General features: G+C 39.9%; 1 protein-coding gene across 1 annotated transcript in view; it reads left to right on the top strand.

Annotated features, from left to right (window-relative positions):
- lrp1bb (low density lipoprotein receptor-related protein 1Bb) overlaps positions 1-16,591 on the top strand; it is a 203,630-nt gene that overhangs the window by 64,767 nt on the left and 122,272 nt on the right. The window contains 8 exon segments of the mRNA XM_032530345.1: positions 139-328; positions 1,528-1,650; positions 1,981-2,121; positions 4,600-4,725; positions 5,677-5,790; positions 12,013-12,093; positions 12,252-12,422; positions 14,385-14,567. Of these exon segments, the coding sequence (XP_032386236.1) occupies positions 139-328; positions 1,528-1,650; positions 1,981-2,121; positions 4,600-4,725; positions 5,677-5,790; positions 12,013-12,093; positions 12,252-12,422; positions 14,385-14,567 (1,129 nt within the window).

Genomic DNA, 16,591 nt, shown 5'->3' with positions numbered 1-16,591 from the left:
CTGTGATCAAATAATGTCTAAGCCCGTATTCAAACAGATATAACCCTGTTTAAGATGATTGATATTTTGTTGCTGATGGCATCTTCCCATAGCCCTCCTGATCTTTTTATTACACTGCATATTTGCTTCATTTTCCAGGTGGTGTACAATGGAAAAGAGCTGAACCATCCGTTCGGAATATCTCATTATCGTAATTTTATTTTTTGGACGGAGTACATGAATGCGTCGGTCTTCCAGCTGGACTTGACCACCGGCGATGTCACTCTGCTGCGGAGCGAAAGACCACCACTCTTTGGCCTGCGTGTCTACGACGCACAGAGTCAGCAAGGTTGGCTGCTTTTCATTCATTTACTCCTCATCCAGTGCCACTGAACCATGGCTTCCCTAACAGAGAAAGGTTTTGCACCGGAAATAGAAGCACTCTGTGCGGTGTGGCCAGGCATTTGTATCCAACTGTACACATTTCTTTAATAGAGATCACTTAATGTGATATATACCTTACAATTGAGATTTTGCATTTATGCCTTTTGGCGCCAAATCTTGTGGTGTAAACCAGTGCATTGATCAACAGTGACAGAGACTTTAAAATCACTTGAGGCTCTTCTCTATAAAGTTCAATAAGGTGACCAAGGCTTGAAGGGGTTTGCTCACCTCTGTAACAAATGATGATGGATTCATGCTGTTAGAAAGCTGAAAAGAACAGATGAGGAGAGGATATAGTTATGGCTGACGGTGGAGAACTGCATCAGCCCTCACAGCAGGCGTGTCTTTTGCTAACCCATAATAGGCATGTAAAAACAGTGCTCACACCCCCACTCCACAATCAGAAAAGGTTGACGCTATTGCTCTTAATGTGGAGATATATAATTGTAAGTGGTCCAGTACTGTGCTTTCAGACTCATTCTCAAGCCATGGGGGTGTAAGTAGGAAAGTGCAATGCCAAGTATGTGATGCAGATGAACGGTTGGCGTCTGCATGCACAGCCTAGTTCACACTATACAGAGATTACTTTCCTGGACATTCCTCCATTGTTCATGTCACGGAATAAATTAATTGGCTGTCCTGTCCTCTGAGTATTAGTGATTGGCTCTTACAGAACCAAAAGCTTTATCTCATTGGCTCAGGCACTGCCTTTGGGCTCAGTGTTAAATGAAAGTGACAAAGGTGTCTTATGCGTTAACTTTATATTCAACAGTATTTTTTCCTCCTCTTTGTCCAGAAAGACAAATTATTCCTCGAGGAAAGATAAAAATGTCAAATGTCTCTCACCCAGTTTTCCCCAATAATTCACTTCTTATAGATCACGTGGCAAACACGTTGCATGTCTTTCCAAGACGGTCGGGGAGTTTAGTATAATGTGATGATTCATTTTTGCAGAGTGTAAAGTGACCCCTGAACCTCTGCTGTGCACTGTACAGATAGGAAAGTAGACAAAACAACAACAGAAACCCTGTGGCCCTTAAGACAGGCTTTAGAAAATGTAGCTTTAAATGAGCAAGACACCTTATTTGGGATCTATTTCTCCAGGTGACAACGCCTGCAGTGTGAATTATGGGGGCTGTGGTACCCTCTGCCTCGCCATCCCAGGAGGCAGAGTGTGTGCCTGCGCTGACAACCAGCTTCTGGAGAAGAACAATGTCACCTGTGCAGGTAGGAGGACATAATGAATCAGACAGAGCAAGAGGCCTAAGATCATCCTGTCCCAGTATACTGTAATCCTGGCTTCATGCTATGGCACAAAGATGAAACAATAACCTCATCTTTTTACATGCAAATCTGCTAATAAATACATACAGCTGGGAAATTATCCCAGTGGGTGTTCAGGAATGAAAGCCAACTTCCTGTAGTTACACATGGGGTCATGAGACATTATTAAAGAGTTTAATATGCTATTATAGCTATGCCAGTAATTTACCCTAAACTCAGACTTCATAGGAAATCTCTGGTTAATTTTCTCTCAACACATTTTCTCTCCAAAAGCCTCCAGCAGTGGCTTTGAGCCACAGCGATGTAAAAATGACGAGTTCCAGTGCCATAATCAGCGCTGCATACGGGCCTTGTGGAAGTGCGATGGCGATGATGACTGTCTGGATGGAAGTGATGAGGAGAGCCACAGCTGCTGTGAGGATGCATACATGTGTCTGCGCTGCAGGCCAACACACAGCATGCAAACCCACAAACACGTTGAATGTACAGATACTGTAATGTCGTTTATGTATGACTTACATGCACAAAGCCATGCACCAAGCAAGAAAAGCACAAGCTTTTTTGGTGGCCTTTTAGGCCTTTATTAGATAGGATGGCTTAGACGTGAAAGGGGAGAGAGATGGGGAACGACATGCAGCAAAGGGCCGCAGGTCCAAATCGAAACTGTGGTTGCTGCGGTGAGGACTGAGCATCTGTATATGGGCGCACGCTCTATCTGGTGAGCTACTGAGGCGCCCAAGCACAAGCTTTTTTGGGGCATATTTTCTCCTGCTGTCAACTTCTATGTTCTTAAATGTCACTGAAGTACGGGTGAAAAGTGTTCCTCCTCCACACTGATGTCTACCCTTTTGCTCTGGTTCTGCTCTTTAACAAATCAGTCGGATAAACACCATGTTAGACGCTTGGATGCTGGTTCATTTTTTTTTTTTTTTTTTTTTTTTGGAAGCAAAGCACCATAATCTCATCCTCTGCCAGAGTTCAAAAAATCAATTACCTGCTCTCCTGGCACATCATGTACGTTTAACATCTACTAACTAGGTTTGTTTAAGGTGGCATGGAGTTCTCCCTTAGAATTTATCAAGCCAAAATTTGACTTGAAACTAGATGAATGCGGATGTCAGCCGTTTAAAGGGACTGTCGTGTTTTGAATGAGCAATTGCAAATGGTTCATGGCAATTTGGTCAGTCTCTCGTCGTCATAAGACAGAGACATTAGCCTTCTCACAACCTCTTGGGACACAATTGAAAAGTAGTTCAGATGGTGGACATGTTGCCTGTGATAAGACCCAAAATGATTGCTGAAGTCATTTGCCGAAAACACTGGTCTCTGGGTAGCACGCTCTGGCAACATCTGGCATTTCCAAACACCAGGTTGTCTCAAAATGAAAGGTAATTTATCACAAACATACAGCACTGTCACAATATCTACACGGAAATTTGCTCTCATTAATCTAAGATGATTTATAGGTGGTGAGGATTAATGAATGTGAATGGTCAAGTAAAATGACATGATTGAAAAGAAAATAAGGACCTTGTTTGCTCGTTCCAGAGAAGCCATTATGTGAAAGTGGCTTAATATAAAACAAAAATTTAAATCACTAAAGCCACATAATAGATATACTTAAGACAACTCTGAACATGTTATGGCAACCCAGTCCAGTTCGTGAAATGGTCACGTTATTTAATCAATTGATTCGTGTACACGACGGACACTTTCATGTTGTTTTTTTTCGTGGTGGTGAGCACGGATTTTAAACTAATGTATTTCAATGGGTAGCATCTTTCGTGATCACAGCACGACTACGGTAACGAGTAGTATGAAATGCCAAAAAATCCACGCAGAGAGGTTGATCGGGGTGGTGGATACGTCAAACAACACAGGACTTTCACACAGGAGACTGAGGATCATGTCCCACGTGTGAAGATTAATTTCCCTGTTGTTCTTTTCCTAAACACAACCGTCCCGTTGTCGCTCTTGTCTCCCGTGTGTTGCGTTTAATTTCCCCGTTGTTGTGTCCCCCTGGAACATGAAAATAACGAGATGAACGTGTCACAAATCAATAGATTAAAAATAACAAGATGATTTCACGAAATGCCGTGAGACCGTGTTGATTATGGAGACTCCACTACTCTCAGTTAAAGGACAAACCACCAAGAAGAAACATTAGTGAAAGTCTCCTCTAAAACATTCTCTTTTATGCTGGTCTATCAGAGGAAGATAACTTGAACTGTGGACTGAATTAAATCCTACTAAGAAGCTGTGAATTTGCTCTACACAGGACTGAGAGAGATCACGCCCGGAGAATTGATAAAGCTTTAATATCAAGAAAACACAGCATTTCACCTTCTTTGGCTGTGGCTATAGAAATTGGAAATGGGATGTTTTATACTATAGGTTAAAGCTTTAGTGCGTAACTTTTTGATATTAATGAACGTCCGTTACATTCAAGCCGCTGCCAAATGAGTTGCTACAAAGCTAATTAAGACTATCAGCTCCACACAACACTCTCTGGATTTCTCAATATCGTTATGTTCACAAGATTATGTTGTCTGGCGACTTTCACATGCAGAAATTCAAGAAGATAATTACCATTTCTAAAGTGTCCATGTTATTTTAATCCTCCGTGTCCTCCTTGGCTACTAGCAGCTGCATAGAAGAGGGGTGGGGAGTGGTGGGCGACCACAGAAGCCTTATGTCATATGGACGCACAAACAGTTTTGTTGTCATTACTTTGAAATCCTCATGGGGGAGATTGAACTATGCACTAAAGCTGTAAGGCTTTGTGAAATGTTTTTTCATTCTTCTTTTAGTTTATTAGCTTTTTCCATTACATGTCATGTCAGCCTGACAGGGACACTGGCTGACTTATTTTTCTGGCTGAATTTTTTGCAGACAATCACACCTGTCCTGTTGATCAGTTTCAATGCAGCAACAATCGCTGCATTCCTAAAAGATGGCTCTGCGATGGAATGAATGACTGTGGTAACAACGAGGACGAGGCCAACGCTACATGCTCAGGTATGTAATGTTCTACTGGTTGTCTTAGATTTAGTTTAGTTTTGGCTGCAGTTTGTTCATAATTATGTCTCATTTCAGAATTCTGGCACAATCTGTCATATTTTTTTTTAATCTGTTACACTTCAGTTGTTCTATTAAAGGATCGCTGAAGTGTAATTTTCTGAAATGGTGATATTGGAACAACATTTTGTGCTTCCAGGATTGACTGTTGCTCACTTGGTTGATGCACTTTTGTAACTGATATAGTAATACATTTCAATCAAGCTTATGTTGAATATAAGATTTAAAGATCTAACCACTCTCTCATCTAAACAGTAAGGCATAAAACATCTTTCTCTACTATTTGTGATAAAATTCAGATGTAATTTATTCATCAAAGTCTTGAACAGAGGTGTCCAGTGTTGTCAAGGCGGTTATTACCATTATGCCTTGTGGCTGTCAAGTAACTTCAGTGAAGTGCAATCAATCTCATTGTGTGAGAGCACTCTCCAGTATCAAAGATACTGTAGTTTTTTCTTGTTGGTGTTGTCACACCTACAAGAAGAAACTATGTCATGGACACTTAGAGTATATCACATTGCCTCTCACGTTTGCAATGGTGCCTCTCAGGAGCTTTTAATCCTTAGAGAATCAATCCATAAGCATTAGCTAGATGATGATCAATGTTCCCTCATAATCAGATTAACATGCATATCCCACATCAGCAAGACACCCCCATGTCTGCTCTCCATGCATACTTACTATGGTGTAACTGACAGCCCGTCAAGAAGCAGCACATTTCCTATGGTTTCCAGACCTTCCCTGCCCTACTGTGTGATTGAGTGATAACATGTTAGCACTGGGCTGACATTGACATCCTGGTGATGCAGTGATCATTAGAGTTGTTGTGCACATCCTACATTGACTTATGCACTTGTGATTGAATTCCGTGGCCCTTTTCTTCTCTCTCAGCCCGGCCCTGTCAGGCCGAGCAGTTCTCGTGCCAGAACGGACGATGTATACCTCAAGCCTGGAGCTGCGACCGGGAGGATGACTGTGGGGATACAACTGATGAAATATCATGCAGTGAGTCACACATGGCTTTTTACCACACAGCATGTGTCACTCTGACTGCACTTGCTCTTTGTGTTGCTCTGCTTTGGTCAAGATGTAAATTAGGCCAGCTCAGTGAATGATTTGAATGCTAAAGGGGGCTTTTAGGACATTCACTAGTTTTTTACTACTCACAGTTAAAAACTGTCCCAATTGGGATATGTTAAAAGCTACATTGAGTAAGATGTTTTATAAGATTCCTCTGAGAGGTGAAAGGGTTGTCAATTCACATTGGGGGCTCAATAATTACATCACCTGGCAGTGAAATTTAAAAACTCACTTTCCATTCGATACTTGGAACTCTCAAAATGTGACTATAATTTACGTAGTCCACGTTGCCAGAAACTTGTCAACGTTCACTGTTTCACTTCTCTAGTGGGTAGGCAGAAAATATGTGCTGAGCAGCACTCACATTTATGGCACTGGAACTCATTATTGGGTATTAATGTAATAATACGTAATTATTATACCTTTTCTTTTTTTTTTACAACTATTGTACTTAAAAGCACCACCGAAAAAACACAATTGCAGACTAAGATGATGGTAATAACTGGACCTGTTACCGTACTATTTAAATTCTCATTTTAAATAAATGTTTCAGTTGTCAACCGACAGTGAATTATGAAAGCCATTACATACATTGGTATGTCCTGATACAAGTAGAGGCAAAGAATTTTGGTTTTAGCCCGCTAGCATTGCTCTAGGGATGGCAATGTCTGACTGCGGGTTGATCTGTCTTTTCGGTCGGTCCAGTACTTTAGTCCATAAAAAAATTTCTCAAAAAATTAGTGGATGAATTGTCATTGAACTTGGTACAGTGTTAAAATAAGATAAGAAAAACCTTGTTTGTCACGAGTGACGGGAATTTGTATTTGACAGGTCAGGCTAAAATGACATTAAATACATATAAGAACATAACGTTACACATAGAAACTGTGTAATAACATTGACTGTACAAACATAAACAGCCTGAATGGAGCTGTCTGATTTTGTCTGTGTATGGCAGTGGCGATGGCAGTGGGAACGAAGGCTTTTTTGTATGTTTTTCCTTCCTTGTTGATGGTGCTCGCTTGCCAAACAAAGTATGCTACTCACAGCTGCTTCTAATTTCTTTGTGACTTCTTAAATAGTTTGCTAGTCTTAGGAGTTGAATAATTGATGCTGTGTGTGGACGAAGAACCCAACATGCCCCAACTGATGGCTTCATCTTAGTGCTAGTGCTGAGTAAACTGCATACTTTTGTGCAGTAGTTCAGTTGTGTCTCTGTGGTATAACACAAACTGCCAGTTTCAGTTAGTAAAAGTGGCAGTCTGGTTTAATCTTGGAAAACATAAATGAGAAAAATACGTGGCACGCCATGATGGCCTGAGCTTTTTTGGAGTTCTTTGAGGATGTATTTAACCTTTTTTATTCAAAGGGGAAAAAGGAGTTCTTTAGGCAGTCAAATATGTCTTTTGCAGTGAAGTTCAACTGGATGAATTAGGAGCAGGCATTTATAAGATGGGTGTAAAGGTTTTAAGATTCCCTTTTTATGACTATTTGTATTAAATCAGCCTTTTACAGTGATAGATGTTTGCCAAATTCTGCACTTTGCTGTATTGCCTCAGCCTCCCTTTGTGTGTCCTAAGCTGGTTCAATATGCAGTCACAAACAGCCAGGGTGTAAGCAGTAATTAAAGTTCATGCTCAGCTTCGTTCAATCAAAATCAAGCTGTGCAGCAAAACATATTCTCTCCCTTACTGTTGTCTGAGCTTCCTCAGGCATTACGTCTGTGCAGGCACTCTACTGTGAAGCTCTGGCAGCTCACTTAGCTTCAGTGGAACTACTGTGGGTTTTTGAACACCTGAAGCTCAGTGGTGGCCGCCTTAGAGATTGATGCTAATTTGGATTTTGTTTGTCAGTAGTTTAGTAGTTGTCACACAATGTCTCATATTGGGCTTTCTGTTCACTTGAAGCCGCCATTATTTATGGATGCCGGTGTTCTATTTTTTTTTTTTTTTTTTTTTGCCAGGCTCACTGTTTACTTGAAACCTTCATTATTTATGGATGTTTTGCTTCATTTTTAATGAATGTTAAATTCCAACCACTCGTGCACTGTCAGTGAGACCCACATTTGTGGGAAATATAGAAGACACATGTCTGATAAAGATACGATATGTCTTCTCGACAGTGCCTAAGGTATGCCAGGCAGCTGCAGTAGCAGATGCCAACAAATCAATTCAAATGTAGTCTTCCATTTCATACTGAAGTCAATAAAGTTTCAGGCATCCTGTAAGGATATTTGAAGAGTAGTGTATACAGTATAAAATTGGAAACAAGAATGTTATCTCATGGGCATACAAATGTCAATCCTGACAATGTCGTCAGTCCACAAAATGCCGTAGAATCTGTATTCCTGTAGCCTACTTACTGCAGCACTGTTAGAGAATATTGATCCTATAGGGTAGACCAATTTAGTTCATGAAGTCTTCCTGACTGCAGTGATGGATGTTGGATCAGCTATTGGCAGACTACATAGGTGGGAATTTGCTTTCAATCTTTCTTATATTATCAAGTTTTTTATATATATTGTACATTGAATTGAAAATTAACTTTCACTGCTTTCAATGCTTTTTTCAGTTTTTAGTCAATAAACCTAATTTACATCTCATAGTACCAATAGAAAAAAAAAATGATTAATTATTTTGACTAACAGATGATGTTGAGTGAATGATCACAGAGTGGTTTATGTCAAAGTCTAGTCAGGATACTGTTTTAAAAACATTAAAAAAAGAGAAAATCAAATGCCATTAATTGAACACAACAACCAAATTACAATGAAAGTACCTGTAGAGAATATTGTATGGGTTCCATACAATGCACATGTCTGCATCCAAGTTATTTTGGGGCAATTTGGTGGTAAGAAGCCCTTATTTCTGAAAAAGAAAATATGAAAACGGGTCAAATTGGACTTAAGGACAACACAAGGGTTAACACCAAGACAAGCATCTACATATGCTTCAATTCTCTTTCCCTCTCTGCCATGAAGCTCCAAATGTGGACTTAGCTTATGGTAGTGCCGTAGTCTATACAGACCATTGTGACTAGACCAGGATGTAACTGTTGTAGCTAGTTGTGCAACCCAACAGTGTGGGGTCAAGTTTAATTGTTTTGATCGGAGGCATTGACCAAGACAAGACATATGAAAACAGAACTTGTTGTAAATAAGACATGGCCTTGCTAGGTTTCCCTTTAGTACAAAGCATTAATCAAAAGAGGAATTTCAGATTATTTTCAGCTTTCATTTTCCTCTTCCATCCATGGCAACCTATAACACTCTCAGAACTCTGAAAAGTATTTCTGGAGATTTAGCAGTATACTTGTTCTGTAAAATATCTCAAAATATGTTTTGCACAAAGTTTGGCTCAGACCAGACTGGTAATATGTACAGCCTCTGGTCCAGACATGCAGGGTTCCCTGGTGATGAATCCCAATCACTCTGCTGAGCATCGGATTTTACCCATGCGCTACCACGAGGTTGACATTTTAGTTTTTTACGTGAAATGTTTTTTTCAACAACTTTTAGGTGGATTTCCTATACAGATAATTAGCACCGCTGTGCCTAAGCAGTCGTCCACCATAATGTTTAGTGGTGAGAAAATATGAATGTCAATCCTGTTGTTAATAAGTTGGGCTGCTGCCTGAAATGATTGCATTATTGTCTGGTTAAATATAAATAATAAAAAAAAATAAAGCCTTTTCTTCTCTTTTCATGCCACGCTTAAAAAAACAAACATATATTCTTTTATATATATTAGAACACGTGTCAAACTCAAGGCCCTAGCCCAACCTAGCCCATTGCAGATTTCTTTGTTTTTTTATAAATATTTTTATTGTTTTAGAGAAGGTATAGTGTACAGTGCAACAGTACAATGACAATTGTAACAAGACACCCTTCTATTAACCCCGTGCCAACCACAACAAACCCTTATGCTGAGAAAAAAATAATAATAAGAAGAAATAATATATATATATATAGTATATATATTATATATATACATATATATATATATATATATGAAATAAAAAATAAAAATATATTAAAAAATAAATAAATAAATACAAAGTAAACAAATATACAACTCAAAATATTAGACAAAAAAATACCTTTCTTTTGTTACTCCTGGTAACATATAATGTAGTTATTTTGCTCCACCATCCATATGTCCCCAGCATGAAGAAGGAAGAGCAGTAAGTCCTTCAAAGTAAGTCAGTAAAGGGTCCCAGGTTTTGTAAAAATTTTCTTGATGATCCTCTGAAGGGAGAATTAGATTTTTTCTAATGTTAGAAACATAATAATGTCAGAAAGCCACCTGGAGGCTTTTGGTGGTGTAGATTATTTCCACTCCATAAGTATTCTCCGTCATGCTATTAGGGTTGCAAAAGAAACAACACTCTCCCTGTTATTGGACATAACAATATCATCGCTCTGCAATGCCAATGTAGGGCTAGGTTGTAGATTTAAACCAAAGGCTTCCTTTAAGATCTTAAAAATTGATGTCCAGAACTCTCTCAACCTGGAACATGACCAAAACATGTGAAGTAGATCTGCCCTGTCTGTTCTGCACCTGTCACAGATGTCATCCGTGTGGGAGTATATTTTGGCCAGCCTAACCTTACTGTAGTGCATACGGTGAAGGACTTTAAATTGAATCAAATTCAAACGAGTGCAGGAAGAGGTTCCATACCCCTGTTGAGAGCCCTGTCCCATACAGCATCTGACATGTTTGTCCCTAATTCTTCTTCCCATTTTACTTTTATAGGGTCCATGGATACACTATAAAGTGACATGATTGAATTGTATAGGGCAGAGATTTGGCCCTTTGAGGTCAGAAGGGTCTGCACTATATCCCCCAGGCTAGAGTGCCCAGGCAATTGAGGAAATTATGAGACATGGGTTCAGATGAAATGACGAACTTGAAGATATCTGAAAAAACTGGACTCGTGAAGCTGAATTTACTGACCAAGTCCGCAAAACTGAGGAACATGTCAGTCATGAAAAAATCTTTACAAGTAGTAAGGCCCATATTATCCCACTGTTTGAAGGTGTTGTCCATTGTAGCAGCTGGAAAAATATTTTTTTTACAGACAGGGCTGAGTATTAAAAGATCTGAGAGATTAAAGGTTTGCCTAAATTGTATCCAAATCTTAAGTGTTGCGCCTACTACCGAACTGGAAGTGAAACGTGTTGGGGAGAAAGGGAGTCTTGACGTAATCAATGCAGCGAGTGACGCCAGTTTACAAAACTTGGCCCCTGTACTACACCAGTCTCCCTCAGGATGTTGAAACCAGTAAACAACTTTTTGCAAGTTTGCAGCCCAATAGTAAATCATTAAATTTGGGAGAACGAGCCCACCCCTCTGTCTTGGTCTTTCAAGAATTTTTTTACGCAGCCTTGAAGTTTTACCTCCCCATAGAAGCCCATCGCAGATTTTTAATCGGCGCGCATATCAATTTATGTTCACAATACATTTAATCTACATGGGCGCTAAACCCAAAATGACAGGACACTGTTTTTAGAACTGCAACTACGCAACACTCAAAGCAGAATTTGGCCAATGTGTGCTGTGTGGTCGATTGCTTTTAAAAATCATTGTTTTGCTTGATAAGAAACTTTTTTGCGTGGCTTTTATGTCAACAAAAATGCGACAAAAGTCGGAAAAAAGCAACAAAAGTCACAAAAATGACAAACTGTGAAAAAAGGCAACATGCAGAATACTGTCAAAGTTATTTGACTTGTCTTAATACATACAAAAGCTTATTAATAAACTCTAAACTTCTGGCCTTGATGTGATTTATTTTCCAGGGTGGCCCTTAATGAAAAGGAGTTTGACCATTCTGCACACTTACAGATAACTCTCAACACTCTCAACCACATAATTCCTTTTCTACGTTTCTTGTACCATTGTCAAGGATCCTGAAGTTATATATATTAAAAAAAGACTATCCACATTATTGAACTTAACTTACTCAAAGAAAAATAGTTCAGATGGGCATAGTGTATATTTTAAGACATGGACGTGTGGCAGTTACCAGTAAAAAACAACATACACTGACTGCATGTACTATTACTTGCAATTAGAAATGCATTGCAAGTATTGGTCTAGCTTGGGTTGGGATTGTAATTAATGTGCACTTCTACACACACCCTTTCAGCCTTTCCCACCTGTGAGCCGCTCACCCAGTTCAGCTGTTCCAACGGGCGTTGCATCAGTGTGACGTGGCATTGTGATTCAGGTGAGGATGTGATTTTTTTTGACGTGTCTCATCTTAGAAATCAAAGCTTGTTCATGAATGAATTTGTCTGTTGATGCCGCTATTACATTTATCAGCGTTGATACATTTCTGTGTTCGTGAGATCCCGCCTTTCATGAGTGAACGATGTGTGTGTATAGAGGATGACTGCGGAGATGGCAGTGATGAAGTTGGCTGCGTCCCGTCCTGCGCCAACTCCCAGTTCCAGTGCACCAGTGGTCGCTGTATCCCAGACCACTGGGCCTGTGATGGCGACAACGACTGTGGAGACTTCAGTGATGAGAACACAACCTGCAGAGGCGGATCAGCACGTAAGAATGCCCGCCTTTCCTTTTAAAATGCTGTGAAGGAGGTAGACTAACTCATCCCCTCCAACATAAGACCCTTGTCAGGATATCCCCCCCGAAACGTTGGCAGGCCCGTTGTCTTTTGTTGCCGAGGGCCCAGCTGGGGCCAGTCCCAGACTGATGGCAGCAATAATGCAGAGCCCATTAGTTTCAGTAATAACAGGTGATGGACGGAATCACAAAAATAAGAAAGACAGACTCCATAGGGCCCATAAGCTAACTGGAGATGGAAGTTTCCAACCGAGTCGCCCCTCTGTAACTGTAGTTTAAAAAACTTGAGCCACCCTGCTTGCAATACACCGTGGAAAAACCCTGCTTGTTATTTTTTATGTCTGACATTTAAATATTATTATGAAGACCATGCATTCATAATTACCCAATTATATGGTAAGACATCACTGGGATTTGCCCAATTGAAATCTGCCTTGCATCAAAGTTATCAGGTAGCACCTTCACGAGAGCATAGATGCCTTTATATCTGTTTTATTGTGCTAATGGTTTTATTTCCAATTCAAATCTTGTTCAAATTTAGCTGTTGCAATTACAAGTTTAACAATTAGTCAGCTTGCCTCCAACAACTTTGTTTTCACACTCACGTGTGACTAATCTTATCTTGTCTCTGTTCGGGTGGATTTTAGCATCAGGAGTTGAATCATTTAATCTAATTACCACAGAAAGCTCATGCAAGCTCCTAGAAACTCACAGCTCACTTGCTTGTCACTAGAATGTGTAGACTATTCATCAAACCGTTTCCTGATGGGAACTGCAGGCGTCTCCACTCCCACGTGTCTGCGTCTGCTTTTCCCCCAGGGAATTGAATCCGTCTTAGCTTTGCCTCATCTGTTGAGGAAAGGTTTTTTTTCCGGGGGCTTGACTTTTAAGTATCAAGCAAATCATCTACATTCAACGTATAATGCCACGATTAAAACAAATACATATTGCTGTTTATTATGTTCTGCTGAAAACGTTAACAACACAAACTCATAATTACATGTTTGGTGTTACTCTATTTTTCTTGGTGTTATTTGATTTCTAACTTATTCATGTAATTCAACTCTACAAATTTCTTCCCATGAATTGAGCATATGAATGATATCAATGTTAAGCCAATATGAAAACATCAAATTCAGGCCAGTTTGTAAAATGGCCACATACTGTTGATTTATTATTTCATGTACATGTCCCTGGGCACAGGGACACAAAACAACGGTGAAATTAAGCGTCACACACTGGCCACAACAACGGGACGGACCGCCACACGCAGGACGCGATCCCCGGGCGCAGAGACATGATCCGCGGTCTCTGTGGCACGCAACAACGGGGAGATGAAACTCCAAACACCTAACCACAGTTGTGGATTTTCGGCTTTTTAATACTACTCGCTACCCTAATCGTGCAGTTATCACAAAATAGGCTTCCCATTTAATTACATACTTTAAAATTCGTAATCAACACACGAAAATAATGGCATTAATGTGATCTGCACACAAATCAATAGATTAAATAATGTGACAATTTCACGAACTGCCATGAGACTGGGCTGTGTATTTGACACTGCTATTTAGTGTATGCATTCATTCTCATCAGAGGGTGTGTCCAGTGAATCCAAGATCTGCAGTGCAACACACACAATATAGTAGTGTCACAGAACCAGTTTCTTCTCTTTGTAATGAAGCGCAGCTGGAGAAGAACAAAATAGAGGCCAGAGTCATTACATAAGACAGAAACACCTCATATATATAAACCTTAGAAGTGAATTTACTTCCCTCTTCAGAACTAACTGACCTGTTATTGCTGCCAAGTGCCCCGTCTGTAAACAGGGAAATATGTCTTATGAAATAATAGTTCAATACGATGGTGCCTTTGCTCACAACAGTGTGCTGTAGATTTGAGAAACTAGTAATTGTGGAATGACTTTTGTTTCAGTGCTGCCATCTGTGATCGAGTGCAGTGAAGAGGAATTCCACTGTGTCACAGATGGAACCTGCATCCCAGAACGCTGGCGATGTGACGGAGACAAGGACTGTGAGGATGGGAGCGACGAGAAAGACTGCGAGGGCACCAAAAGGATGTGCGACCCCAAGGCCAAGTTTACCTGCAAAGATACAGGTAGTGAAAACAGTACACTGCAAAGCATTACATTGAGTGCAAAAGTGAAGGACACATTGGCTACATTTCCATTCACATAATATTCCGGCTTTTGCCTTTTATTCAGAAAATGAGAATATTCCGACTAAGCTGTTTATGTTGCTAAAGGAAGTGAATATTCCACTCATATTCCCGTTTGCATGTAGCTGTGCAAAATATGATTTTTTTCAAAGTTTAACAGTGGCGGTGGACTCGCAAACACACCCTCCCTCTTTCATTCCTTCAACCATTTTCTTGAAAGGTTGGTGTAGCAATGTGTGCGCATATCCAAAAACTTGTTGATATCCAAGTCTTTGATAATGTTTAAAAGTAGCTGTGTTTCTCCTACTTTTTGGGTCTGCAGCCCTGCAAACTGTTGGCTGGTTGGCTTGTAATAGTAGAATATTGGCGTGCATGTAAACATACTCAATGATAGCAGAAATTTGTACGTGAAAATGTGCTAAAGGTGCGTTTTTGCTTTTTATTGTGAATAATAGAAAGCCTTTTAGTCCAAAAGTATTTTTGTCAAGAAGTAGTGAATGAATAATCAATGCCGATTGATTTTATATGGTGTGGAAATATCTTCCAGAAGTTTAAGATAAAGTCGGACATAAAGTATGCAAATACTGTCATAGGGTTGGTTTTTACACTTCAGTAGCCAAATGACACTGACACTGTTGGCTGGTCCGTGGTACAAAATCAGATCCTAAGGCATGAAAACTAAATTCAGCTTGCATTTGAGTTCAGTGAGTAAAACTTGCATCATTCGCCTGAGACAGATGTTATAGTTTGGCGGCCTGGCTGAACTAATTTGAGCATGAAGGACAGTAACACACAGCAACAGTGAGGAGGCCAAACTAACTGACTTGGTTATTGACTATAGTATTGCGTTATATAGAAATGTTGCAAAGACACTTGAAATTTAGACAGCTTCTCCTCTATGTGTGAGTTACATCATAGAAAATAAACATCAGAAACAATCATGAATTTCACTTCTAAATTAAGCATGATGGTCTGGAGTTTGAACACAGGCAACATATATTACTCCCATGCAGAGAGGATGAACCCCTATTTCTTGTAGATAACAAAATACAAGTTATCTTGGACATTCACAGTACTTAACATTCACATTGATGGCTGTAACAAACGCTATCGCAACATTTTCACTCCAGTCCTTTGCTTTGGTCTTAAAGGGAGTGTAAGGATTTTTTTTAAGTGAGGTACTTATCCATAGTCATTTGCCCACAGTGTATGGCGATGGACAGGAGCCAGTTTGGAAGCAGACAGGAGTACCGACACAGAAGCTAAGCAATTTACTGCTGTGGACCGGGGCAGTAGCTCAATGCGCTTTTGCCAGACACAAAAAGCCCAACCTAAAAAATCAATATGGTTTTGTGGCCAGGTTGGGTCAGCGGTAGAGTGGGCACAGATGTACTGAGTGGTTTACGCCTTGATGCAGAGGTCTAGGGTTCAACTCCGACCTGTGACGAATTCCTGCAGGTCTTCCCCCCTTTCTCGTGTAACTGTCCTGTCAAAAATAAAAGGTGGAAAAGTCCAAAAAATAATCTTAAAAAAAAAGACTACATGGTTTTAAGTGTACGCTATGTTTAGAATATCTTTTATGCTTTACCTTGCTGTCAAACAGCCCTTTTCAAGAACTGAAGCCGTTATATCTATCATCAATGCTCTCTTCAGTCCATCAGACTTCTTTCACCAAAACAATCATTTTACCTTGCAGATGTGGAATTGCTAATCTACCACTGCCTCGATTGTTTACTTAGTTATTGCGTTAATTTGGTGAAACTGAACTAACCCTTTAAAACACCAGCTGGCTAGAATATGTTTAGTCGCTGCCTCCATCTGTAGCATACATTGCTTAGCTTCCATGCTGATACTCCTGTCTGCTTCTCCACCATCTACTGTAGGTAATACACGGACTCTAGATAAGTTCCCATATACACTCCCGTTTTAAAATATCTAAACTAAGAGAGCAGGAAAGTATCTCA

Source organism: Etheostoma spectabile, chromosome 11, assembly GCF_008692095.1.
Source record: "Etheostoma spectabile isolate EspeVRDwgs_2016 chromosome 11, UIUC_Espe_1.0, whole genome shotgun sequence".
In the NCBI taxonomy this organism is placed as follows: Eukaryota; Metazoa; Chordata; class Actinopteri; order Perciformes; family Percidae; genus Etheostoma; species Etheostoma spectabile.
Note: the sequence above shows the minus strand (reverse complement) of the source record. Positions and strands in the feature narration are given on the sequence as shown.